Source organism: Monodon monoceros, unplaced genomic scaffold (assembly GCF_005190385.1).
Source record: "Monodon monoceros isolate NGI ecotype Baffin Bay Population unplaced genomic scaffold, NGI_Narwhal_1 Super_Scaffold_18, whole genome shotgun sequence".
In the NCBI taxonomy this organism is placed as follows: Eukaryota; Metazoa; Chordata; class Mammalia; order Artiodactyla; family Monodontidae; genus Monodon; species Monodon monoceros.
In genome coordinates, this window is record NW_021703774.1 from 136,763,461 (window position 1) to 136,789,344 (window position 25,884).

A 25,884-nucleotide genomic window follows, 5' to 3' on the forward strand; every position below is an offset into this window, starting at 1 on the left:
CTAGGTCTCGAATTTTACTATGAAGAGGCAAAGAAAGATGACACTTAGGTTGGGAAGAGCTTCTGAGATGGCCTATTTACAGGCAACCAATACACTTCAACTGAAGTGAAGTAAGAGGGGCCGTGGGCTTAGAAATCCTACGTTGTCAAAAGTGAGTCTGATGACCAATAAATAATAGGAAGAGGTATGTAACATGGCTGAAAGTGACCTTAAATGAGGACGAAGTTGGATGCATTTCCCCATCCTTGCTTAAGAGGAGAGAATATTCTGAACCCTAATGGCTAGTCTGGCTGTTTGGACTGCTAAGGTAGAAAAAAATAATAATCAGTTGGCAGGTGGATTAAACCTAGTGAAGAGGTGGAAATCAGATGTGGGGTAGGAGAGAGCTGAGGCTTACCCCAGTGCCGAGGGCAACAAGACCCAAGGGCGTGCTCCCCAAACCCTGTCTCACCCATCGCGGCTTCTTTGGTCAGCTGGTTGTGGTGCGTGGAGCACTTGGCTATCATGTGCTGAAGCTCTCCAGCGCTGTGCTTGGAGGGCTCCCTGACAAAGGCCTCAGAGCACCTCTTTGTGAAGATGGAGGCCGGGCGGATGGTCTCGGTGCGGCCGTGCTTGAACGCTGCAGTGCTACAGGACTCATAGGTGGCCACTGTCTGCCCGTACTGTTGCAGGAGGGCCATCTGGAAGGCCAGCTGAGCCACCGAGTCAGGGCTCAGCTTCTGCTTCTTCAGGAATTCTTTGCCTCCTCTCTGAAACTGGATGTAGTCAATGGTGAGGGTTTTCATGGTGGCATCAAATTTTTCCTTAGCAGCGCTAATGCCAGTCTTTAAAGCATCGTTCAGCTTGAAGTTGAGTTTTTGTACGGCGACAGAAGAGTCAGTGTTAGCTGGCTGGCTCCGTGGAGTGATGGCAGGGGCCTGAGTGCTGTCTTTAAACACTTCATTAAGAAACCTGAGCACTGCAACACCATCGCCCCAAGCATGCTCAAAGTGGATAGCAGCAGTGCCATCCTTGGCTATAATGAGGTTAAAGGATTTATCAAACCAGCGGTTTGTGCCGTCCCCGTGCAGCATGTTGTGGGACAAGTGGACAAGGTCCTTAATGGGGAAGTCATCTAGGCAGAGACAGAATACAGCAGAGTCCACTTTCCTCAGGGTCTCCTCGTTGCCACCACTCACCAGCTTCTGTCTGAGCTCTGCCCAGATGTCCCGGTTCTCACTGGTCAGATATGACAGTGGAAACTCGGGGGCCAGGCTACTGTCTGAGAGAATGTACTTCAGATGAGCCTGGATTTCTGAGGCGCTCACAATGTTCCCATCTTGATCCAGGACATCAAAGACATAGAAGTGTCCTTTTCTTAGGACCAGGAGGTGTCTGGCCTTGTCATCAGTGAAGAGTTCATCTCGACTGGGTTTGGGTAAACGAGTGGAATTGAAAAGCCGAAAATACTGGGACATATCCAGGGGATATGCATTGACCAAGTAGGCACCATACCAGGACAGAGAGGAAGGCACAAAGCGTATGAGTCTCTTGAAGGTATCAGTGTCACTTTTGGCAGGGTTCAAGTGGAACACTTCTGGTTCCAAAAGGTCAGCCCGAAGTGTCTTCAGAAACCGGACGGCAGAGACAGTCATGTTGGTTGCCCGGGTGAGCTGGTCGTTGTACTCGGACTTTGGGTCAGGGTTGAATGACATAAATGGATTAAAGTTCAGGACAATTGGGTCTCGAGCAGTTAAGTACATATCAAACCAGGGACCTAAAAAATAAAAATTAAAAAAGAACGATAAAGAGTTAATGCAGTTCCTAAAGATAAAATTTGAGAAAGAAAAAAAAAAATCAAGCATATTCAGAAGAAGTGACATTAACCTCCAGAGGATGGAATTTTCTGATTATTTTTTTCCTCTGCAATAATTCATAAATGGTAAATGGGATCATATAATATGTGGTCTTTTGCATCTGACTTCTATCACTTACAATAATGTTTTGATGGTTCATTCATGCTATAGCATGTATCAGTCTTCATTTCTTTTTATTGCTAAATAATGTTCCAATAATGTACCACATTTTGTTTATCCATTCATTTGTAGATGGACATTTGGGTTGTTTCCACTTACTGGTTATTTTGAATAATGCTGGTATGTACAAATTTTCATGTGGACATATGTTCTCAGTTCTCTTGGGGGATATAGCTAGGAGTGGAATTGCTAGGTCATACGGTAAGTCTATGTTTAACCCCCCTTTTTTTTGACTGAAATTGTTAGATTTTTTATTAATTTTTTCTTTTTTTATTGAAGTACACTTGATTTACAATGTTGTGTTAGTTTCAGGTGTACAGCAAAGTGATTCAGTTATACATATACATATACCTAGCCTTTTTCAGATTCTTTTCTATTATAGATTATTACAAGATACTGAATATAGTTCCCTGTGCTATACAGTAAGTCCTTGTTGTTTATCTATTTTAGATATATTAGTGTGTCTCTGTTAATTCCAAACTACTAATTTATCCCTCCCCCACGCCAGCCTTTCCCCCTTTGGCAACCATAAGTTTGTTTTCTATGTCTGTGAGTCTGTTTCAAACATGTTTTGGAAATAAGTTCATCTGTATCATATTTTAGATTCCACACATAAGTGATATATGATGGCTGTCTTTGTCTCACTTACTTCAGTTTATATGATAATCTCTAGGCCCATCCATGTTGCTGCAAATGGCATTATTTCATTTTTAATGGCTGAGTAATATTCCATCGTATATATATACCACATCTTCTTTATCCATTCATCTGTCTATGGACATTTAGGTTGCTTCCACGTCTTGGCTACTGTAAATAGTGCAGCTATGAACATTGGGGAGCATGTCTCTTTTCGAATTAGAGTTTTCTCCGGATATATGCCCAGGAGTGGGATTGCTGGATCATATGGTAACTCTATTTTTAGTTTTTTAAGGAACCTCCATACTGTTCTCCATATTGCACCTATTTACATTCCCACCAACAGTCCCTTTTCTCCACACTATCTCCAGCATTTATTTGTACACTTTTTGATGATGACTATTTTGACTGGTGTGAGGTAATACCTCATTGTAGTTTTGATTTGTATTTTTCTAATAATTAGCAATGTTGAGCATCTTTTCATGTGTCTGTTGGCCACCTGTATATCTTCTTTGGAGAAATGTCTATTTAGGTCTTCTGCCCCCCTTTTTTTTTAAGATATACAATTTATTTATTTATTTATAAATTTATTTTTGGCTGCGTTGGGTCTTCGCTGCTGCGCGCGGGCTTCCTCTAGTTGCATTGAGCAGGGCTACTCTTCATTGCGGTGCGTGGGCTTCTCATTGCGGTGGCTTCTCTTGTTGCAGAGCATGGGCTCTAAGCATGTGGGCTTCAGTAGTTGTGGCACACGGGCCCAGCTGCTCCACAGCATGTAGGATCTTCCCAGACCAGGGATCGAACCCGTGTCCCCTGCATTGGCAGGCAGATTCTTAACCACTGTGCCACCAGGGAAGTCCCATTCTGACCATTTTTTGATTGGGTTGTTTGTTTTTTGATACTGAACTGTATGAGCTCTTTGTAAATTTTGGAGACTAATCCCTTGTTGGTCACATCATTTGCAAAAATTTTCTCCCATTCCGCAGGTTATCTTCTCATTCTGTTTATGGTTTCCTTTGCTGTGCAAAAGCTTTTAAGTTTAATTAGGTCCCAATCATTTATTTTTGCTTTTATTTCCATTACTCTAGGAGACAGATCTAAAAAAATATTGCTGTGGTTTATGTCAAAGAATGTTCTTCCTATGCTTTCCTCTAGGAATTTTATAGTATCTGGTCTTACATTTAGGTCTTTAATCCATTTTGAGCTTATTTTTGTATATGGTGTTAGAATGTTCTAATTTCATTCTTTTACATGTAGCTGTCCAGTTTTCCCAGCACCACTTATTGAAGAGGCTGTCTTTTCTCCATTGTATATTCTTGCCTACTCTGTTGTAGATTAATTGACTGTAGGTGTGTAGATTTATTTCTGGGCTCTCTATTCTGTTCCACTGATCCATATGTCTGTTTTTGTGCCAATACCATGCTGTTTACATTACTGTACCTTTGTAGTATTGCCTGAAGTCTGGGAAGATTATGCCTCTAGCTGTGCTCTTTTTCCTCAGGATTACTTTGGCAATTCTGGGTCTTTTGTGGTTCCATGTAAATTTTAGGATTATTTGTTCTAGTTCTGTGAAAAATGTCACGGGTAATCTGATACAGATCATGTTAAATCTGTAGATTGCTTTGGGTAGTATGGCCATTTTAACTATATTAATTCTCCTAATCCAAGAGCATGGTATTTCTTTTCATTTCCTTTATCAATGTTTTTACAGTTCTCAGCATATAAGTCTTTCATCTCTTCGGTCAGGTTTATTCCTAGGTATTCCACTTTTTTTGGACACGATTTTAAAAGGGATTGTTTTTTACTTTGTCTTCCTGATATTTCATTGTTAGTGTAAAGAAATGCAACTGATTTCTCTATGTTAATCTTGTATCCTTCTACCTTACTGAATTCGTTTATCAGTTCTAATAGTTCCTGTGTTTGGGAGTCTTTAGGGTTTTCTATATAGAGTATCCTGTCATCTACATATAATGACAATTTTACCTCTTCCCTTCCAATTTAGATACTTTTTATTTCTTTTTCTTATCTGATTGCTGTGGCTAGGACTTCCAATACTATGTTGAATAAAAGTGGTAAGAGTGGGCATCCTTGTCTTATTCCAGAATTTAGTGGGAAGGCTTTTAGCGTTTCACTGTTGAGTATTATATTGGCTGTGGGTTTGTCATAAACAGCTTTTATTATATTGTGATATGTTCCCTCTAAACCCACTTTGGTAAGAGTTTTTATCATGAATGAATGTTGGAATTTTATCAAATTTTTCTTCTGCATCTACTGAGATGATCATATGGTCTTTGTCTTTTATTTTGTTGATGTGGTGTATCACATGATTGGCTTGCATATCTGAACCACCCTTGTGACCCTGGGATGCATCCAACTTGATCATGGTGTATGATCTTTTTTATGCGTTGTTGGCTTTGGTTTGCTAATATTTTGTTGAGGATTTTTATATCCATATTCATCAAAGATATTGGCCTGTAATTTTCTTTTTTGATAATGTCTTTGTCTGGTTTTAGTATCAGGATGATGGTGGCTTCATAGGATGACTTTAGGAGTGTTCCCTCCTCTTCAACATTCCATGTGCACTTGAAAAGAATGTATTCTGGGTTTTTTGGATGTAATGTCCTGAAGATATCAATTAAATCTGTTCTATTGTGTCATTTAGAGTCTCTGTTGCATTACTGATCTTCTGTCTGGAAGATCTGTCCGTTGACGTCAGTGGGGTGTTAAAGTCTCCTACTATTATTGTATTCCCATCAATTCTCCCTTTATGTCTGTTAGTATTTGTTTTATGTATTTAGGTGCTCCTATATTGACAGCATATAGGATAACGAATGTAATACCCTCTTCTTGTATTGATCCTTTTATCATTATACAGTGCCCTTCTTTATCTTTCTTTATGACCTTGTTTTAAAGTCTATTTTGTCTGATTTAAGTATTGCTATCCCTGCTTTCTTGTCATTTCCACTTGCATGAAATATTTTTTCCATCCACTTTCAATCCATATGTGTTCTTTGCCCTAAAGTGGGTCTACTGTAGGCAGCATATTGTAGGTTCTTGTCTTATTATTCAGTCTGCCACTCTACGTCTTTTGATCAGAGCCTTTTGTCCATTGACATTTAAAGTAATTATTGATAAGTATGTATTTATTGTCATTTTAAACCTTGTTTTTCAGTTGATTTTGTATATCTTCTTTGTTTCTTTTTGTTTTTCCTTTTGTGGTTTGATGGTTTTCTTTTGTATTATGCTTGAGTACCTTTTTTCTTTTTGTTTTTTTTTGTGAATCTTTTAAATATGATTTTGATTTGTGGTTACTCTGATTTTCAAGTATGTTAACCCATCACTAAATCTACTTGCTTTAGACTGGTAGTCATATAAGCTCAAACACATTCTAAAAGATCTACATTTTCTTACTCCCCTCCCCCACATTTTGTGATTTGATGTCTCATTTTACATCTTCATGTTTATTCTTTTGCTGAACACTGTAGTTATAATCGCTTTCATACAATTAAAAAAAATTTTAAACCTATGTACTGACTTATTTCAGTGAGCTTTAATCCTTTTATATACTTACCTCTTCTACTGTTGTTTTCTCTTTCCTATAGATTCTTGCTTCTTTTCCATTTAGAGAAGACCTTTCAATATTTAGTTTAAGATAGGTTTAGTATTCCTGTATTCCTTTAGTTTTTGCTTGTCTGAGAAATTCTTTCTCTCTCCTTCTATTCTAAATGATACTCTTGCTGAGTAGAGTATCCTAGGTTGCAGGTTTTTCCCTTTCAGGACTTTGAATATATCTTGCCACTCCCTTCCGGCCTGCAAAATTTCTGTAGAGAAATCAGCTGATAGCCTTATGGGGGTTCCCTTGTAACTGCCTATTTGTTTTTCTCTTGCTACTTTTAGAATTCTCTCCTTAACTTTTGGCATTTTAATTATGATACGTCTTAGAGTAGGTCTGTTTGGGTTCAGCTTGTTTGGGACCCTCTGTGCTTCCTGTGCCTGGAAATCTGTTTCCTTCTTTAGGTCTGGGAAGTTTTCAGCCATAATTTTTTCAAGTACATTTTCGATCCCCTTTTCTCTTTCTTCTGCTTCTAGGATTCCTATTATGTGCAGATTGGCATGCTTTACGTTATCCCATAGATCTCGTATGTTGCTTTCACTTTTTTTTATTTGTCTTTGTCTGCTGTTCTGATTTGAGTGATTTCCACTATTCTATCTTCCAGATCACTTATTCATTCTTCTGCATTATTTAGTTTGCTATTTATTGCCTTTGGCTTTGTTTTCATCTTGGCAATTGAATGGTGTAATTTTGATTGGCTCCTCTTTGTAGTTTCTAGTTCCTTGTTACAATGATCTGAATTTCTAACAATAGCTTTTCTTAATTCCTTCAGCATTTTTATTACTTCCTTTTTGAACTTGTGGTCTGGTATACTGGAGAGGTCATCTGTTTCATTGTTCTTTCAGGGGCTTTCTCTTATTCTTTTAATTGGGAGTAATTCCTCTGCTTTTTCATTTTTCTTATATTTCTCTGACTGTGAATTTAGGAGAAAGAGTTATCTACTGTGGTCTTGAAGGGCTGTTTTTATGTGGGAGTGTCCCTGTGTAGCCTGCTTGAATCCAAAATTTCTCGTGTGAGGGCTGTTTTTGGTATGCATGCTTGCCATCTCTTTCCTTAGGGTGGCCCTTGTACCCTTGATAGGGGGTGTGTTTGGTGTTGTGGTGACCAGAGCCCACACTGGATGTTGGGTGGGGCCTCCTCTTTGCTTTGTGGATGTCATAGCCCTGCAAAGGGGAAGGGTCTGCTCCCCCATTGTTGTAGTAGAAGTCCGCAGATCTGGTTCTAAGCTGTGGTGTGAAGTAGGCGGGACTGGAGCACTCCCTCTGGGAAAGGAGCTGCTGCATGTTTCTCCCCAGGAACTGTCTGCCAGGACGTGCGATTCTGTGATGCTGCCTGCCACCTGGTGTGAGCACCCACAAAGACCACTATTGCCTGGCACTGCCCTTGGGGGACACCTTTGCTTGGGGGCTCTGGTAACCTGAGGTCCCTTAAGCGTGCAGGTGCACTCACAAAGTGGTTGCTCCATAAACCCACTGGAGTCGTGTTCCCTGAGCCCGTCTACAATTGACCCAGATGGCCTTCAGGCATGCATGGTTCTGGTCCCAAATCCACCATAGTGAGAACTCACTGGGGCCACCTCCCTGCACCCACAGTGGGACTGCTGGTAATCAGCTCAGACAGCCCCCAGGCAGGCACGTGCAGTCCTGAACCCAAAATCTGCCAGAGCAGCAACCTGCCAAAGCTGCAACCCGGCACCTGCAGTGGAATCGCCAGCGATAAGCTCAGATTTCAGGCCCGCCTTCATGTGTGCCACCCACAAAGTTCACAGCATCTGTGGTGATTGGAGTCACACCCTGCTGTGAGCATGCTGACAGTGAGGCTGCTATGGCAGGCCCACCCCCCTCCCCTTGTGTGTTGACAATGGGGCTCCTATGGCAGACCCATGCTCCATCCTGTGTGCACCCCCAGTTGCAGCCTGGGTCACACTCCAGGCCCTTTGGGATGTCTCCCCACAGCCAAACCGTGTCCTCTCCCTGGGTCTGTCCTCTGAAACCTGAGTTTCACCACCCAGTCACTGCACACACCAGCAGGCATGCGTCTTGGGCTCAGAAATGTGGCAACATGGCCAGAACCATCTATGTTGGTGTATCTCTACCCTGCAGGGCGGCAAGCCAGCTCCCACACTCTCCTCTCCAGCCTCTGAAGCTCCCTATCTGTCCTGGTGGACCCCCCAGCCAGTGAAGGATGTTCTCAGGGTGAGGGAAGCTGTCCTCTTTCACCGCTCCCTCCCAGGAGCACAGGTCCTGTCCCACATCCTCTTCTCCCTTTTCCCTTCGTCCTACCCAGTTACATGAGGATCTTTCTTGCAGCTTTGGTTGTATGAGATCTTCTGCAAGCTTTCAGTAGATGTTCCGTGAGAACTGGAACATGTAGATATGTTTCTGATGTATTTGTGGGAGGAGGTGAGCTCCACGTCCTTCTACTCTGCCATCTTGGACTGAACTCTATGTTTAACCTTTTGAGGAACTGCCAGGGTGCCTTACAAAGTGGCTGAACCAGGGCTTCCCTGGTGGCGCAGTGGTTAAGAATCCGCCTGCCAATGCAGGGGACACGGGTTCGAGCCCTGGGCCGGGAAGATCCCACATGCCGTGGAGCAACTAAGCCTGTGCGTCACAACTACTGAGCCTGTGCTCTAGAGCCCGCAAGCCACAACTACTGAAGCCCGCGTGCCTAGAGCCCGTGCTCCACAACAAGAGAAGCCACCGCAATGAGAAGCACGTGCACCACAACGAAGGGTAGCCCCCGCTCGCTGCAACTAGAAAAGGCCCGCACGCAGCAACAAAAACCCAACGCAGCCAAAAATAAATAAATTAAATAAATAAATTTAAAAAAAAAACAAAGTGGCTGAACCATTACCACCAGCAGTATACAAGGGTTCCAATTTCTCCACATCCTCAGCAGCATTTGTTATTGTTACTATAAGTCTTATTTGATTGGAGCCATTCTGGTGGGTAACCATCATTGTGGTTTTGATTTACATTTCCCTAATGTTTATTAATTGCTTTTTCTTCCTCATTCTGTTTCCTTTTTTGACACTTACAGAAATAAAAAACAGTAATACCTCACTGGCATTCATGCTGAAATAGAATAGCTGTTAATTCCCACCCCATCAGCTTAGGTTTCTCGTGCTTCATCTCCTTTCAGGGACAACATTCACACCTGACTGTCTCCCTAATATGGCAGAAAGTCTTCACCATCATTCTGTGTACTGTGTACATTACTGCACTCCCTCTTTTAGGAAATGCTTGAAAAGCAATTAGAAATAACTATCAGTGCGAGAGAACCACTCCAACTAGCCCTCTGTATTCCTGTGGATGTTTTGCTTGTAAAAATTCCAGAGGCAGTATCTTATCAGAAAATGTGTTTTCAAGGGAAGTTCCTGGTGGGATTAGGAACTTCCTAATCAAATATAGCCTATCTTTGATTCAAAGAAATAGTTTTTACATATAAAGTATTGGGAAAGGATTAACGGACATGAATTTATCTATTATTCATTTGTTGGTCCCTTCATTCCTTGCGAATCAGTGCTGTGCCAGGCCCTGGCCCAGGGGATATAGAGAGGAATAGGGCATGGACTTTAATTCAGAAGAACTCTGATGAAGGAGACAAATAGAATTAAAACATAATGCAATGCATTAAAACGGGGGCAAGACGTATTTGACAAAAGAAGACATGAATTTATACCTCTGATCCGTTCAGTAAAAGAATTTTAAAGAGACAGAAACCAATAAGGCAAAGAGAATGAGAGACGAGAAAAGAGCAAATATTAGAAAGCTCTCTAGCCAATTCAAGGAAGCCAACCCTAACCTGGCAGCAGAGAAAGCCAAGAAACAGTATGATTTACACAGCAGAACCCCCAGAGGGCTCAGGAAGTAGCAGCCTAGATATATCTGGTTGAAGGGCTGTTCAATTAAACCCCCACCCCACACCCCAGATTCCCTCCCCACTCCAATAGGAGACTTAAGTTTTATTCACTGGAGAAAGTAAAATTGGGGGACATAAGTTACATATGAGAGCTCAAGCCTTCTTCCCTTATCCCACTCCTACGACAGCAGCAAACAGGAAAATACCTTTTGGCAGTTTACCGGAAAAGCCTTCCCTGGGAGTCTAACCCAAAGACACCACCATTAGGGGCACCCCGAGGAAATGGCTTAGCTGATCACATTACAGTGAAGCTGTGACTGACAAGCACGCCCTCAGCTACAGAGCTTCCCACAACTTTTAAATATCTCATTCAGATCTAAGACAACAGAGAAGGATTATGAAACATCTGAAGAAAGAAAAGAGGGTAAAACAAACCAGCAAAAAGCAAATTCGAGACAGACTAGGAAGGAAGATGAGAATTAAAAAAAAAAAAAAAATCCCAGGTAAATTATTAAGCACATAGAAAGCAAAACAAAAGAAAGTAGAATTATTAACTTCAGAGAAAACAAAGTTCATATGGGAAAGGAAAAGCAATTCCAATGTGCTACACAATTCAGCTGACAATAGTGTTTACATGATTATAATAGTGTAAACACTAGGTACTGAGCAAACGAAAATTACAAATAACTATACTGTGACAATGAGGGGATGGAAATGTGGTGAGGATATAAGAGACTGCTAAATCCTAATCTTTTACAGTGAGACATCAATAGATAATGCCTAAAACTACAAAAGATGCATTAATATGAGTCAGTAATTTAGAGAATGGGGGAAAATGAGAAGTGAGAAATTAGGGCAAGGTCAGGAAATTTCTGTTTCTCCTAATAAACCTGAGAAAACTATTTGATTCTTTAAACTATATGCATGTATAACCTTATTAAAAATATGAACTGAGTTAAAAGAAGTGCTGTGGGAACAGAGGTGGAAGCAACCAACTCTGAATGGGAAGAAGGGCTGAAAGGTTTCATAGAAAAATCATCCTACCCGATCTTTTCTTTTTTTTTTTTCTTAATTGAGATGTAATTGACATATAACATTATATTAGTTTCAAGTGTACAACATAATGATTTGATATTTGTATACACTGCAAAATGCTCAGCACAATAAGTCTAGCTGACATCCATCACCATACATACTTAGAAAATTTATTTTCTTATGAGAAGCTTTAAAATCTACACTCACAGCAAGTTTCAAATATACAATACAGTATTATTAACTATAGTCACCAGGTTATATATTACATCCCCAGGACTTACTTATTTTATAACTGCAAGTTTGTAACTTTTGATCCCCATCTCCCATTTTGCCTAGCCCCTGTCCTGAACCTCTCATAACCACCCTAGCTGGGTCTTAAAGGAAGAATTTGCCAGGTAAAAAATGGTGGGGCGAACAACATGGATAAAGGCACAGAAGAATGAAAGACTAACGGGTTGAGGGAAGGAGTTGTTCAGTTTTGCTGAAGCATGGGTGTGTCAGGGAGGATGGTAAGAGATGAGGCTGGATCGGGCAGTTGGGCCAGACCGTGAAGGACGTAGAATGATACACACAGGACATACGACTAAATCCTGCATCCTTTACAGACAGAACCAATGATTAGGTTCTGTCTTGATCCCACCTACAGAGCAGGCAAGCTACTGCTCTTGAGCATGGACTCCAGGCAGCACCTCAGTGGAGGATGAACTCACTCAACCTTAATGTTTACCTCAGGAAGAGAGGATGAGATAATAACACTTCAGTGCTGGTCTCACCAAAAATATCTGTGAGATTAAAACAGGAGAGAAGATGACTTGCTTTCTATTACAGAGGGCTCTGGAAATATCAAGCCCACAGCCCTGCCTACCCACCTGAAATGTAGCTCGTATGTTTATTCTGCTTGTCCTGAGCGACCAGCTGCTTGTGCAGTTCTTTTCCAATCCCATTTTCAAAACTCTTACACAATTGTTCCGTTTTCCTGAAATGTTCAAAAAAAGAGTCAAACCATGGCAGGGAATAGATGATTTTTATTTATTTATTATTATTATTTTTTAACATCTTTATTGGAGTATAATTACTTTACAATGGTGTGTTAGTTTCTGCTTTTATAACAAAGTGAATCAGCTATACATATACATATATCCCCATATCTCCTCCCTCTTGCGTCTCCCTCCCACCCTCCCTATCCTACCCCTCTAGGTGGTCACAGAGCACTGAGCTGATCTCCCTGTGCTATGCGGCTGGGGAATAGACGATTTTTAGATTCATGGCCAAGAACTCATCACAGAACTCTGGGTCCCCAATAGCATATCCCTAGAACCAGGGACTGAGATCAGAAAGTACCTCTGGTCAGAAGAACAGGAATCAATCTAAACAGATAAATCTAGGATATCTTAAAATGACTGATTAGGAAGATGAATCCACATCTCATAAAATAATGTGTAATCTAGGAGGCATGGAGAAAATGATATAAGCTTTGGAGCCAAGAAGAGCTAAGTTTGAATTCTAGCTCTGTTACTTTCAAACTGTATAACCGTGGACAAGTTACTTGATCTCTCTCAGTCTCAGTTTCTCTATATGTAAAATAGAGATAATATACCACCTTACATGATTTTTAAAATATTTATAAGAGCTAAGGATTTAGGATAGTTTGAAACATAATACGTAGTAACAGGTAGCTATTACATCATTACCATGTCAATAGAAGCTTCAAGTGACTAATGTGGAATATTTAAAAGCAGAGGACTACATTATGAATGGTTCATCTTTTTTTCCCAGCACTGTCCACTGAAGGACTCCGTGATTCTAATGAGAAGGCCAGTTATTTGCACGACAAATTCCCATTGTGGAAAAAGAGTACTATACCAGGATACAAGAGCTTGATGGAATCCGCTTTTTAACAATATCCAATATTATTTTCCAATTCCATACTGAATTAGTTTCCTAGGACTGCCATAACAAAGTACCACAGACTGGATGGCTTAAGACAACAGAAGCTTATTCTCTCACAGTTCTGGAGGCTAGAAGTACAGAATCAAGGTGCTGACAAGACCATATTCTCTCCGAAGACTCCAGTGGAGAATCTGTTCCAGGACTTCCTCTTAGCTTCTGGTGTCACCAGGTATCCTTGGCTTGTTGATCCACTGTCATCTGCCTCTGTCCTCACATGGCTGTCTCTGTGTCTCTCCTCTTCTTATAAGTATACCAGTCATACTGGATTAAGGACTCAGCTCTCTCCAGTATGACCTCATCTTAATTAATTACATCTGCAACTACCCTATTTCCAAATAAGGTCACATAATGAGGTTCTCAAAAGGGAATGAATTTGGAGGGCACACTATCCAACCCAGTACATATGCTCACCAAGCAAACTTCTGGTCTGCCACATGCTCTCCTTAATGAACCTCCCTACCAAGAGCACATGCCCCCTGTAAATGACTGGTACCAGCTAGACAACCAGGTAACACCCACCAAGATAGCACAAATTTGGCATTCTGGCTTATAAACCATTGCCTGTTGAGTCTAGTTAAAGAGACTCTCACCTCAGGGCCTGGTCAGCCCTTCATGAGTGAAAATCTATTTCCTGAACTTGCAAACGTAAAGACCAGGTCCTAGGTGCCTGGTGACCCAATCAAATCACAGACACTCCCTGAAACTTGGTTCACCGGCACTTGCCAGCCTCCCCTGAGCCACCCATCCATGGCCATTCAGGGTTCTCAGCTTTTACCTGAACTGGCCATCATCCAAGAGAGGCTTCTGCGCACTGAGGTATCTCCTAATGGTGTCTTCAAGTTTGGGAATAGGCAGCCTGGGAAGAAAGTAAGGTCAAGTGTAAGGGTGACAATCTGTGGAAGAGGTTAACTAGCTTCCCAAACCAAACTAACCAATAATTACTGGATAATTAACTTCTTTCCAAAAAAAACAAACAACAAAAGGAAGCCACTTACAAATGAGAATAGATGAATTTAAGTATAATTGGTAGCTCTTTTTTTTTAAGTAAAATAATAACTTTTTAATGTATTAATGATGAATTTCATAAGCTGAATTAGTAAACATACTAACAGATTCAAAATGGGGAAGCAGAGTCTGCCCCAAAATTCCTGTTTCCTGTCACAGTTATAATACCTGTGTTAACCCTGTACTGGCACTGATTTTATTTCTACCCTTAGTTTGAACGACTGTCTTTTTCTCTCCCAAGATGAAAAAAAACTTCTATTTTTAAATTTTCTAGTGTATTTTATGACAGAGAATCATACAAAAGGGAAACACAGGTCTGTCCAATGGGCCAGCCAACCATGGGATCGACCATCAAGCCATGCCCAGCTCACCAGGAGTCCTGTGAGGAAGAACCAAATCTTCCTCCGTGCTTACTTACTCATCATTCTCTACCGGTGGATTCCCAATGACAGCTATGGCGATGAAGTTACAGGTCCACAGTGAAATGAAAACACCAGGGGTATGTCGTGAGGCATACTTTTTTTTTTCATATTAATAATTTTATTGAAAGATATATCCCCTAGTACCAAAACTTAATCCAAGTTTGTTAGGTTACCTCTGCCAACTCAAAATTAACACTGATACATTCAAAATATCTAAACATAGCAGCCATTTAGGAAAACTGAAAAGTTATCCATAAAACACAGTTTAGGACCTTACTAATAAGATACACTGTAGTTCTTCAGTTTATTTTTCAATGCATGTTTATCCAAAATACTATGTCAAAAAATAAATCTGAATTTACAGCCATCATGGACTTAGGCTGCACTGAGTAACCATTCACAACACCGTAACACTGTAGGTCCTCTTACATGGACTTATGCAGAAAATCCCTAACACTAGCTCAGCTATCTCATAAGTACAAAGTTACCTACTTGCCTTTCTCAAGGCTTTGTTTTGATACAGTAGGGACATTAAGGAAAATTTACCTTCTTTTTAAACAATTCTAAATTAGAGGCAATGGCAGTTTTATAAAAGCAGTCCTTATTCAAAAGATTCTGGAGTGTTAACTCTAGCTTGAACTTACTTTAGTGGGGTAAAGTAAGTTTTCAGAGTGATGATTTATTTTGGAGTTATTAGCACAACAAACTGAATTTTCTCAATGGAACTAAATTAAGGCAGTATAGATTCTACAAAAAAATTATTATCATGGATACAAAGTCCCCTGTTTTCTATAAAAATTATCAAAGATCACTTAATGAATATGCTAAACTTACCAAGTCTATATTTTTGCCTTCCATAAAATACCCTCATTTTAAATGTCAAATAACAACATAGTCCATATCACTGGATTATCTGATACTTGCAGAAGATGGCCATAGTTGTGAAGTTACTGGTTCACAAGGAAATAAAACAAACATGGACAGTACAGTGAGCTTTTCACAAAGCTAAATTTGCTTACATGAAAAGTCTGTTCTTAATTCTGAGATTGTCCCACCCCCCCCTTTTTGGGTGAGAGTCATTAAAGGTCTTTTTTTTTTAAGAAATAATGTTGATAACAGTATTTTCCCCTATAATTTTACTGATCTGTGAAATCTAAAAGTATAAGAACTACTGACGGTGAAAAGACAAGGACATTTAGAATCGGACCTAGGCTTAAGTCCCAGCTCTGTCACTTAATCTCTCTGATATGGTTATAGGTGGCAAATTACTTCATGTCCCTCAGACTCCATTTCCTGCCTCACAGGAAGTTGGAGAGAAGAACTGCCTCACAGAGAGATCTGAAATCCTGTCAAGTTCCAGCCCCACCCAGCACAAGTCTATCACCAGCACAGCTGGTATATGGAGAGGTTAGGTTCACAGCCTGTGGACTCTCACAGATAACTCAGAGTTTGCATCCAGGATTCTGTCACTTACTATCTAGGTGATCTTGGGCAAACTTCTTACCTCTCCAAACCTTTTTCCTCCATGTGTTAAATATTAGCTCACTGGGCCATTATGAGGATTAAATGAAATAAATATATAAAGAACTTAACAAGGTACCTGACATATAGTAGGCACTAAACATACAGCACATATGGAATGTGTATTTGTAGAACCCAGATACCTATTGATATCTATAGACAGCTCCTTCCATCTCCTTTTCATTTCCCTCCTAGCTTCCTGCTTCCCTCCTCTTTTGACACCTCCCACCTTAGGCACAAACCCTGTCCCCAGCCATTCCCTTCGACCCACTCAGCAACATCCAGTTTAATACCATAGCTATTATTCTTCACAAGCCACCTCCACTCTATCTTGCAGAACCCCCATTCCGTTCTGAATAAACTACCCTATATTCTATAACTTCTTCTCTAGAACTTCTTCTACCTCCTCACCTTTCTCAAAATCTGACTATTCTGTAAATACCACTTGCCTTCAGATTTCTCCTCAAAGAAAGCCACTCCCCAACTTCTAGGAAGGACCAACACCCTCCTAACCTCCACAACCTGCCATCAACATCAAACACGTTTCTTTCCCCTCAAATCTAATTGTACCACCTTCTCCCCATCCTCATCTGTTATCCACTCCAAGGAATGCTGGGTTAGTAAACCAGCTCTCTGGTGGGCAGGGGGTGAAGCCCTGATTTGTAGCATTTACCAATTTCTGTAAATCTCCCACCATGGCCAAGTTCAAGCTACCAACATGATGTCACCGAATGTGGAGCTGGGAAGGAATGCACAGAGTTGGCTCGCATGATTATGGTGATGTATAGAGAGGGGAGCTCACCACTCATTAGGATTCTTCCTCTGAATCTCCTTTTCTCACCTCCACTGGCACATGGGCTGGCATAGAATAGGTACTCAATGTGTGTTAAATGAATTAGTTGATTACCTTCCTTTACCCCCCTATGCACCCCAGGACCCTATATTCTTCTCTATCATTTTTAGTGGCACTTATGTATTTATGTCTCTCTTCCCCATCAGACTGCAGACCATGAGATCCTTTAAGGATGCAGAAGATGGAGTTAGAGATTCTCTTCTCCCATCCTGTTGGTTTTGACATCTTCTTCTGACTCTCTTTTCCTCCATTATGTCCTCTTGCCCTAAAAGTGCCAGTTTTCTCAAGACTGGCTCCTCTGCCCTCTTCTGACTGGATACTCCATCGGTGATCCCCCCTGCTCTGACAGAATCAACTCTGACACTTACACAGGCTCTTCCAAGCAGGCAACAAGGAAGAAAACTGAAGGTATGCAAGGGAGCATAATCCTGTCAACTGTGGATTCGTTCTTTGTTTAGCGACAGTGTGCTATGCTGGAAAAGCCTAAGCTTTGAAGCCAAACAAACCCGAGTTCCAGTTTTAAACAAGTCACTTTTCAGAAAGTAGACTGGTGGTTACCAAGGGTGTTGGGGGGATGGGGAATGACTGCAATGACGGGGAGAGGCGATGAATTAGATGGTGGTGATAGCTGCACAACGCTGTGGTCCTAGAACCCTCCCCCATGGAACTGTACACTTTAAAAGTAAGAATGTTACCAGTGCACAGGCACTAGACCCAGGACCCCCAGGGCCCTGCCGCCAGAGACCACAGGACCCAGATGCACCCACCAGTGAGCAGGCACCAGCCCTCAAATCCCTGACCTGCCCACCAGTAAGCCTGCTCTAGCCTCAGGACCAGCCTACCCACTAGCTGGTGGACACCAGCCCCAGGGCAACAACAGCCCCTCAGCTGGAGGACCCAGCTCAGACTCCAGCAGGCCAGCAGCACCTGCCCTGGGACTGGTTGGGCCCTGGCCTCACCCACCAGCAGGCCAATACAAACTTCGGGATACCCTTGACCCTGCAGCCAGCTGTGTCAGGAGCCAGCCCCATCCACCAGCAGTCCAGCACCAGATCTGGATCCTCTGGGCCCCCTGGGCCCTGCAGCCAGACCCCAGGAATTGACTCTGCCCACCAGTGAGCCAGCACTAGCCCTGGGACCCCCGGAGCTCTGCAGCCAACCACCTTGTGACCCGGCCCAGCCAACCGGCAGCCAGCAGCCTCTGCATACGGCAGGGCCTGGCAACCAACCAGACCAGGGGACAACAAAGCCTATCAGACTGCCCATGGTAGTCAGCCTACCACAGGAGAAGGACCTACGCAGTTCACATTAGGGGCACCCCTAGAGCATGTAGCTCTGGTGACAAAAGAGTGCAATACTGGGACGCAAAGGACATCTCTTACAAAAGGCCACTTCTCCAAGATTGGGAAACATGACCAACCTACCAGATACACAGAGATAAAAACAGCAAGTTAGGCAAAATGAAGTGACAAAGGAACATGTTCCAAATGAAGGAACAAACTAAAACCCCAGAAGAAGAATTAAGTGAAGTGGAGACAGGCAGTCTACCTGATAAAGAGTTCAGGGTAATGACTGTAAAGACGATCATAGAACTCAGGAGAAGAATGGATGCACAGAGCAAGAAGTTAGACGTTTTTAACAAAGACTTAGAAAATATAAAGAACAATCAAACAGAGGTGAAGAATACACTAACTGAAATGAAAAATACACTAGAAGGAATCAACGGGAGACTAAATGATAACAGAGGAACAGATCACATGAGCTAGAAGACAGGGTAGTGGAAATCACTCATGCTGAACAAAAAAAAGAAAACAGAGTGAAAAGAAATGAGGATGGTTTAAGGGACCTCTGGGACAATATCAACTGTACTAATATTCACATTATAGGGATCCCAGAAGGAGAAGAGAGAGAGAAAGGGGCAGAGAACATATTTGAAAACACAATAGCTGAAAACGTCCCTAACATGTGAAAGAAAACAGACATCCAAGTCCAGGAAGCACAAAGGGTCCCATACAGGATGAACCCAAAGAGGAACACATCAAGGCACATTGTAATTAAGTGGTAAAAATTAAGCATAAAGAGAAAATATTAAAAGCAGCAAGGGAAAAGCAACAAGTTACTTACAAGGGAACTCCCATGAGGTTATCAGCTGACTTTTCAGCAGACTCTGCAGGCCAGAAAGGAGTGGCATGATATATTTAAAGTGATAAAAAAGAAAAACCTACAACCGAGAATACTCTACCCAGCAAGGCTCTCATTCAGATTTGATGGAGAGATCAAAAGTTTTTCAAACAAGCAAAACCTAAAAGAGTTCAGCACCACCAAACCAGCTTTGCAAGAAATGTTAAAGGGACTTCTCTAAGCAAAAAAGAAAAGGTCATAACTAGAAACATGAAGATTAGAAAAGGAAAAAGCTCACCAGTAAAGGCAAATATACAAAAAAGTTAGATCATCAACCACATACAAAGCTAGTAGGAAGGTTAAAAGAAAAAACTGGTAAAATCATCTATAGCCACAATAAGCAGTTAAGGGATACAAAACAATTATATCTAAAATATGATGTCAAAAACCGTCATCATGATATGGAAGGACAGTACAAATGCAGGGTTGTTAAAATGCATTTGAAATTAAGAAACCAGCAACTAAAAACAATCATGTATATACACAGATGGCTATATTTAAATCTCACGGTAACCACAAACCAAAACTCTATAATTGATAACACGCAGAAAAAAGAGAAAGGAGCCCAAAGGTAAGACTAAAGATTGTCACCAAATCACAAGAGAAGAGAACAAAGGACTAATAAAGGAACAAAAGAGAACTACAAAAACAGTCTCAAAACAATGAACAAAATGGCAATAAGAATATACATATCGGGACTTCCCTAGTGGCTCAGTGGTTAAGAATCCGCCTGCCAATGCAGGGGACACGGGTTTGAGCCCTGGTCCGGGAAGATCCCACATGCCATGGAGCAACTAAGCCCGTGCGCCACAACTACTGAGGCTGCAGAAAAAATTTTGACAAAATTCAACATCTATTTATGACAATACTCTCCACAAAGTAAGTACAGAGGGAACACACATCAGCATAATAAAGGTCACATATGATAACTCCAGAGCTAACACATACTCAATGATGAAAAGCTGATAGCATTTCCTCTAAGATTAGGGACCAGACAAGGAATTCCACTCTTGCCCCTTTAATCAACATGCTATTGGAAGCCATAGCCACAACAATCAGACAAGAAAAAGAAATAAAAGGAATCCAAATTGAAAAGGAAGAAGCAAAACTGTCAGAGTTTGCAGATGACATGATACTATGTCATAGAAAATCCTAAAGACACTATTAAAAAACTACTAGAGCTCATCAATGAATTCAGTAAAGTTGCAGGACACAAAATTGATATACAGAAATCTGTTGCATTCTACATGCTAACAATGAACTATCAGGAGGAGAAACTAAGGAAACAAGCCCATTCACAAACGCATCAAAATGAATACCTAGGAATAAATCTAACTAAAGAGGTAAAAGACCTATAAGACACTGAAGAAAGAAATCGAAGATGACACAAACAGATGGAAAGATATACCTTGTTAATGGACTGGAAGAATTAATATCATTAAAATGACCATACTACCCAAAGCAATCTACAGATTCAATGCAATCCCTATCAAAATACCAATGTCATTTTTCACAGAACTAGAACAAATAATTTTAAAATTTGTATGGAAACACAAAAGACCCCCAAATAGCCAAAACAATCTTGAGAAAGAAGAAGAGAGCTGGAGATATCACATTCTCTGACTTCAGACCATACTACAAAGCTAGCATAATCAAAACACTATGGTACTGGCACAAAAACATAGATCAATGGAACATAAGAGAGAGCCCAGAAATAAAACCACACACTTATGGTCAATTAATCTATGACAAAGGAGGCAAGAATACACAATAGAGAAAAAACAGTCTCTTCCTTAAGTGGTGCTGAGAAAATGGAACAGCTATGTGTAAAAGAGTGAAATTAGAATATTTTATCAAACCATACACAAAAATAAACTCAAAATGGACTAAAGGGCTTCCCTGGTGGCGCAGTGGTTGAGAGTCTGCCTGCCGAAGCAGGGGACACGGGCTCGTGCCCCAGTCCAGGAAGATCCCACATGCCGCGGAGCGCCTGGGACCATGAGCCATGGCCATTGAGCCTGCGCATCTGGAGCCTGTGCTCTGCAATGGGAGAGGCCACACAGTGAGAGGCCCACATACCGCAAAATAAATAAATAAATAAACAAATAAAAATTTTTAAAAATGGATTAAAGAGCTAAATGTAAGACTGGAAACCACAAAACTCCTAAAAGAAAACATTGTCAGAACACTCTTTGACATGAATCACAGTAATATTTTTTTTGATCTGTTTCCTAAAGGCAAAGGAAACAAAAGCAAAAACAAAACAAAACAAAACAAAAACAAATGGGAACTAATCAAATTTAAAAGATTTTGCACAGCAAAGGAAACCATCCAAAAAAAAAAATAGACAACCTACTGAATAGGAGAAAATATTTGCAAATGATATGACTAATAAGAGGCTAATGTCCAAAATATATAAACAGCTCATACAATTCAACATCAAATAAACAACCTGACTTAAAAAACGGGCAGAGGGACTTCCCTGGAAGTTCAGTAGTTAAGACTCTGTGCTTCGGGACTTCCCTGGTGGTGCAGTGGTTAAGAATCCACCTGCCAATTCAGGGGACACGGGTGCAAGCCCTGGTCCGGGAAGATCACACAAGCTGCAGAGCAACTATGCCCATGCAACACAACTACTGAGCCTGAGCTCTAGAGCCCGCGAGCCACAACTACTGAGGCCACGTGCCACAACTACTGAAGCTCGTATGCCTAGAACCTGTGCTCCGCAACAAGAGGAGCCACTGCAATGAGAAGCCCGCGCACCACAACAAAGAGTAGCCCCCACTCGCCACAACTAGAGAAAGCCTGCATGCAGCAACGAAGACCCAACACAGCCAAAAATAAATAAATTAATTAATTAAAAAAAAAATCAAATCTGACTCCTATCTCATGACTGTAACCACCATGAGATGCTGCTTGCCACTTATCCATTATATCATAACTGTTTACCTGTTAAATCTCCCCCACTATACAGTAAGCTCCTCAACATGACTGACTGGTCTCCAAATCCCTATTAATAAATGGTTATCAAATTAATAATGTGAATGTGTAGGTCAGGTTGTTCCACCCTTTCTCTACTTCGGACTTGCATTTTTATATTCTGAAATTAACTGCTCAGTGTGTATAAATAGAACCCTAAAAAAAAACCTAACTGAACTGTACACCTAAAAATAGTTAAAATGGTAAATTTTATGTTTTGTATATTTGACTACACTGAAAAAGAGCAAAGAAAAAAACGTAACACCTAAAAACCAAGCAAATGATAGTGCAAAGGTTCCTAGAGGAAAGCAAGTCCAAAGCCACTTGATTAAAAGGCAGTGATATAATAGGAAAGGAAAGAGGTAAGGAGGAAGGGAGATGCATTTGGACCATTTAATACTAAGGGACTAGTCCTTCCCATGCCAACTAATAAGGACAGTTCCCTATTTTGGCATCTTATCTCACTCTAGCCTCACAATAGCCCTATGAATTGTGCTTTCTGTTCCTACCTTACAGGTAAGAACTAGGGCTCAAAGAGGTTGACTGAATTGCCTGAAGCTATACAGAAAGAGTATCAGATCCGGAATCTGAAACTTAAGTTCTACCAGACTTCAAAGCCAGGGCTTTTCACCAAGTGTGACATCAAAACGAGTGTGAAAGACAATTCATTTTACCTCTCCAGAATCTCAGATAAAAGGAATCTCATCTTATCTAACTTCCAACTTACAGGTGAGGTGGTGGAGGCCTGGGGAGGGAGTCATCATTTAAAGTTATACACGGGTGATGAGCGCTACTGTTTGTAGCTCCAAGATATCTGTGCTGTGGATTAGAGGAAATGATCTTGATATTCTTTGATATTCTTAATATTCTTCCCAGCTTTCCAATTCTAAAATGGAGAAAACCCCTCTGACCTTACACCTGCGTGGGGCCCGGGACTGCCTGAAAGTTAAAGGCCATCTGTTGCTGGGCTTGGCAAGTGAAGACAGGCTCTGTCATTCCTCACCTTTCCCCCACATACTGGCTCAGCTCATAGTCAAGAGGTCAAGGCTTATCTCACAGGCACAGAGACTTTTTCTTTCTCTTCCCCATCCTCCTGCCAAATTTAAACAGTGGGATTGGGGCTAGATAATCTCATTTTAACTTTAGATGTTTGCACACTGTAATTTGACAAGAATCCCTCAGCTGATACTCCTGAGGGGATGGGGGTGGGCAGTGATGACAATGGGTTAAGGGGTTCCCGGCTGTAGAGAAAAACAGCAACCTAGTAGTTGGGGTTGATGCCTGTGACAATCTTTGTTCTGTTCATGGGGTAGGGTCTCCAGCCCCTGGACTGGGAGGGAGATCCCTAATGGCAGCTTGGGGGAGAAAGGAAGTAAAAAGGCTCTTTGAAACAAATTTGGAACTTGGCACCAGGAACTAACTGGTGAGTAGGTAGAGAAGTTAAAGTTTGGTTTTAGGGGGTGAAGGAATTTAGGGACATTTCTAATATTGGAGGAGACCTGGCAGCTTAGAGTAAGGCTGGGAGTTCAAAGACTGGGCAAACTGGAAGCTGAATTAAAGAAAATACTGGATGAGGGAAGGAGAAGGAAGATGTATGGGAGCTGTGTTTCACAGGGGAAGTAGATTCTGGGAGAAGTGTTTTAGAAGGGGGCGGGGGCGTAGCTATGGTGAGGAGGCACAGAATTTGGGTGGGCTCTGTATCTAATGTGAATAAGAAGATTTGGGGAGGGGTACTGAGGGTGCCGCCTAGAATTCTGTGAGGGTGGGCTGAAGTTGCAGGGAGTAATGTGGGTTAGGGAGGAGGGTGGGAGGAGTGTTGAGGAAGGTTTGGTAGGGGTGAAAGGTTTCCAGGTGAAGATTGGACTTAGAATGCTGAGGACTTGGAGGGTAAGATGAATACTTGAATCTGCTTGGGGGAGGATAGCGTGCTAAAATACAAGAGGACTGGAGGCATGGGGAGTGGGGCTGAGGGTTATGAGTAACAGGCGTGAAAAAGGTGGCGTGCTGGGAGAAATTGAGGGAGAGTACCTATTATGTATCAGGAATTGACCGATCCATATTCTGTGCAGGAATGCGGGGAGACAACCTAGTTGGAGGACTAAGGGTAGTGTTGGCGATATGCAGGTTGGACGTTTTTCAGGGAGAAATGTGAGGGACAATTAGATATTTGATTGGAAGTCGGTTTTTTGTAGGAGTTCGAGAAGAGTTCAGGAGAGAAAATCTGAGAGAACAATGGCTGGGGGGAGCGAGGGATTCTGGAAGAGAATTCGGGCATTCTGATGTTCCAGTACCATGAGATCCTGAAAGTCACAGGATTTTCAGATTGGAGGATGCGGCAGCATCCCAGGTAAAACTTTAGAGGCGGAAGAGGGTTCAGCAGAATAGGCGTGAGTGATTGGAGAGAGGCTGGGGCCGAACCCCAGCTCGCGTGGACGGCGGGGACCGGGAGGCCGGGCTCACCTGGGCAGACTGTCCTGGTAGTGCATAGTGGGCACGATGCTCAGCTGCAGGTACTGGCCCGGGTCGAAGCCTGTGCTTAGGAGCCGACTGAGGGCTCCCGGGCCAAAAGCAAGGCCCCGGGGCCAGGCGCGCAGCAGCAGGCCGGCCACCATCGTCCCGGAAGGCGGCAGCAGCGAGAACGCGGAGAATGCGGAACTCTGGTTACAGAGACTAGGCCGCCACCCTCAGTGCCCCAGGACGCTGCGTCAGGGACTCGCGTCCAGTTTGTGCCGGTACGCGGAACAACTTCCGGCCTTCTGGCCCCGCCCACGGAGGGCCCCGCCCGCAGATGGGCCCGCCCGCAAATAGGCCCGCCCACAGGCCCACCGAGGCTCAGAGGGTCCAGCCCACTGCGGGACTGAGACGGCCGTAGCCTCCCGGCTCTGCTGGTCTCTCTTCTGCTCTCTAGGCGGCAGGAAACCGAGCTCCGAAGCCACACCCTTCTCCTGTTTTGGAACAAGATAGAAACTGAACTGGAGAAAAAGAGAAGCCGAAAAAACTTTTGGAATCTGATAAATTTGGTCCAGACTCTGTCCCTGGGAGATCGTGGGAAAAAATTTAAACCTCTGTTTCCTCATCTGAGAAGTAGAGGTATGATCATTCAACCCAGCCCCCACGTTCCTAAATGTGAAATGAAACAACTTGGTGTGTACGGTTCCTGGCGCTCTAAGCAGTAAATGGTGGCTGCTGTCGTTAACTAGTCACCCGTCAAGTTTGCCCAGCAGAAGGTTTTTGACATACCGTGATTAGCCCTGTCGAGCTGCCCTTCGAGCTCACTTGAGCCGGTATTAGAGAAAATGTGTGCACGAGTTCCCTGGCGGTCCAGTGGTTAGGACCTCCGCACTTTCACTGTCGTGGGCCAGGTTCAATCGCTGGTGGGGGAACTAAAATCCCGCAAGCTATGCAGCACGGCTAATAATAATAATAATAATAATAGAGAAGATGTGTGTAGAAGCCAGAAACCATTGGAGTCTCCCATCCAGCCACCACTTCTGTGCAGAAAACCCTTTTTAGAGCAGGATCCCTTCTGCTAGAACATCCTTTCTCAGTTTGAACATTTCCAAAGACAGGAAGCTCTGCCTCTGGCCCTAGGAAGCCTTCTATGCTCAGTGGACCCCATGATCCTGTCCCCACAGGTGCCTCCAAGTTTCCTTCCAACTCCGACTCTAAGATTATACAACTTGAATAGAGACCTATCAGCCCTTACCCATCACAAAGCAGCCCCACCACACTCCCATTCTCGCTTTCAGCTGCAGTTTAGGATTAAGCAGGCTCTGCTCCCATTTTACAGAAGAAAAGGAAGTATCAAAAGAC

General features: G+C 42.3%; 1 protein-coding gene across 5 annotated transcripts in view; it reads right to left on the reverse strand.

Moving 5' to 3' along the window:
* Positions 1-24,797, reverse strand: part of CPT2 (carnitine palmitoyltransferase 2) — a 34,216-nt gene extending 9,419 nt beyond the window's left edge. For 3 of the 5 annotated variants that reach the window (XR_003794465.1, XR_003794464.1, XM_029228821.1), the window contains exons 1-4: positions 24,532-24,709; positions 13,886-13,966; positions 12,030-12,136; positions 398-1,756 (exon numbers count right to left, since the gene is read on the reverse strand). Coding sequence is in view for 2 of the 5 variants with exons in the window: in XM_029228821.1 (XP_029084654.1) it covers positions 398-1,756; positions 12,030-12,136; positions 13,886-13,966; positions 24,532-24,683 (1,699 nt within the window). In the remaining 3 variants the exon portion in view is untranslated. Of the gene's footprint in view, positions 1-397; positions 1,757-11,887; positions 11,943-12,029; positions 12,137-13,885; positions 13,967-24,531 lie in introns of those variants that run through there. The other 2 variants (XR_003794466.1, XM_029228822.1) reach the window with 2 other exon arrangements.
* Between the last annotated feature and the right edge of the window lie 1,087 nt (positions 24,798-25,884).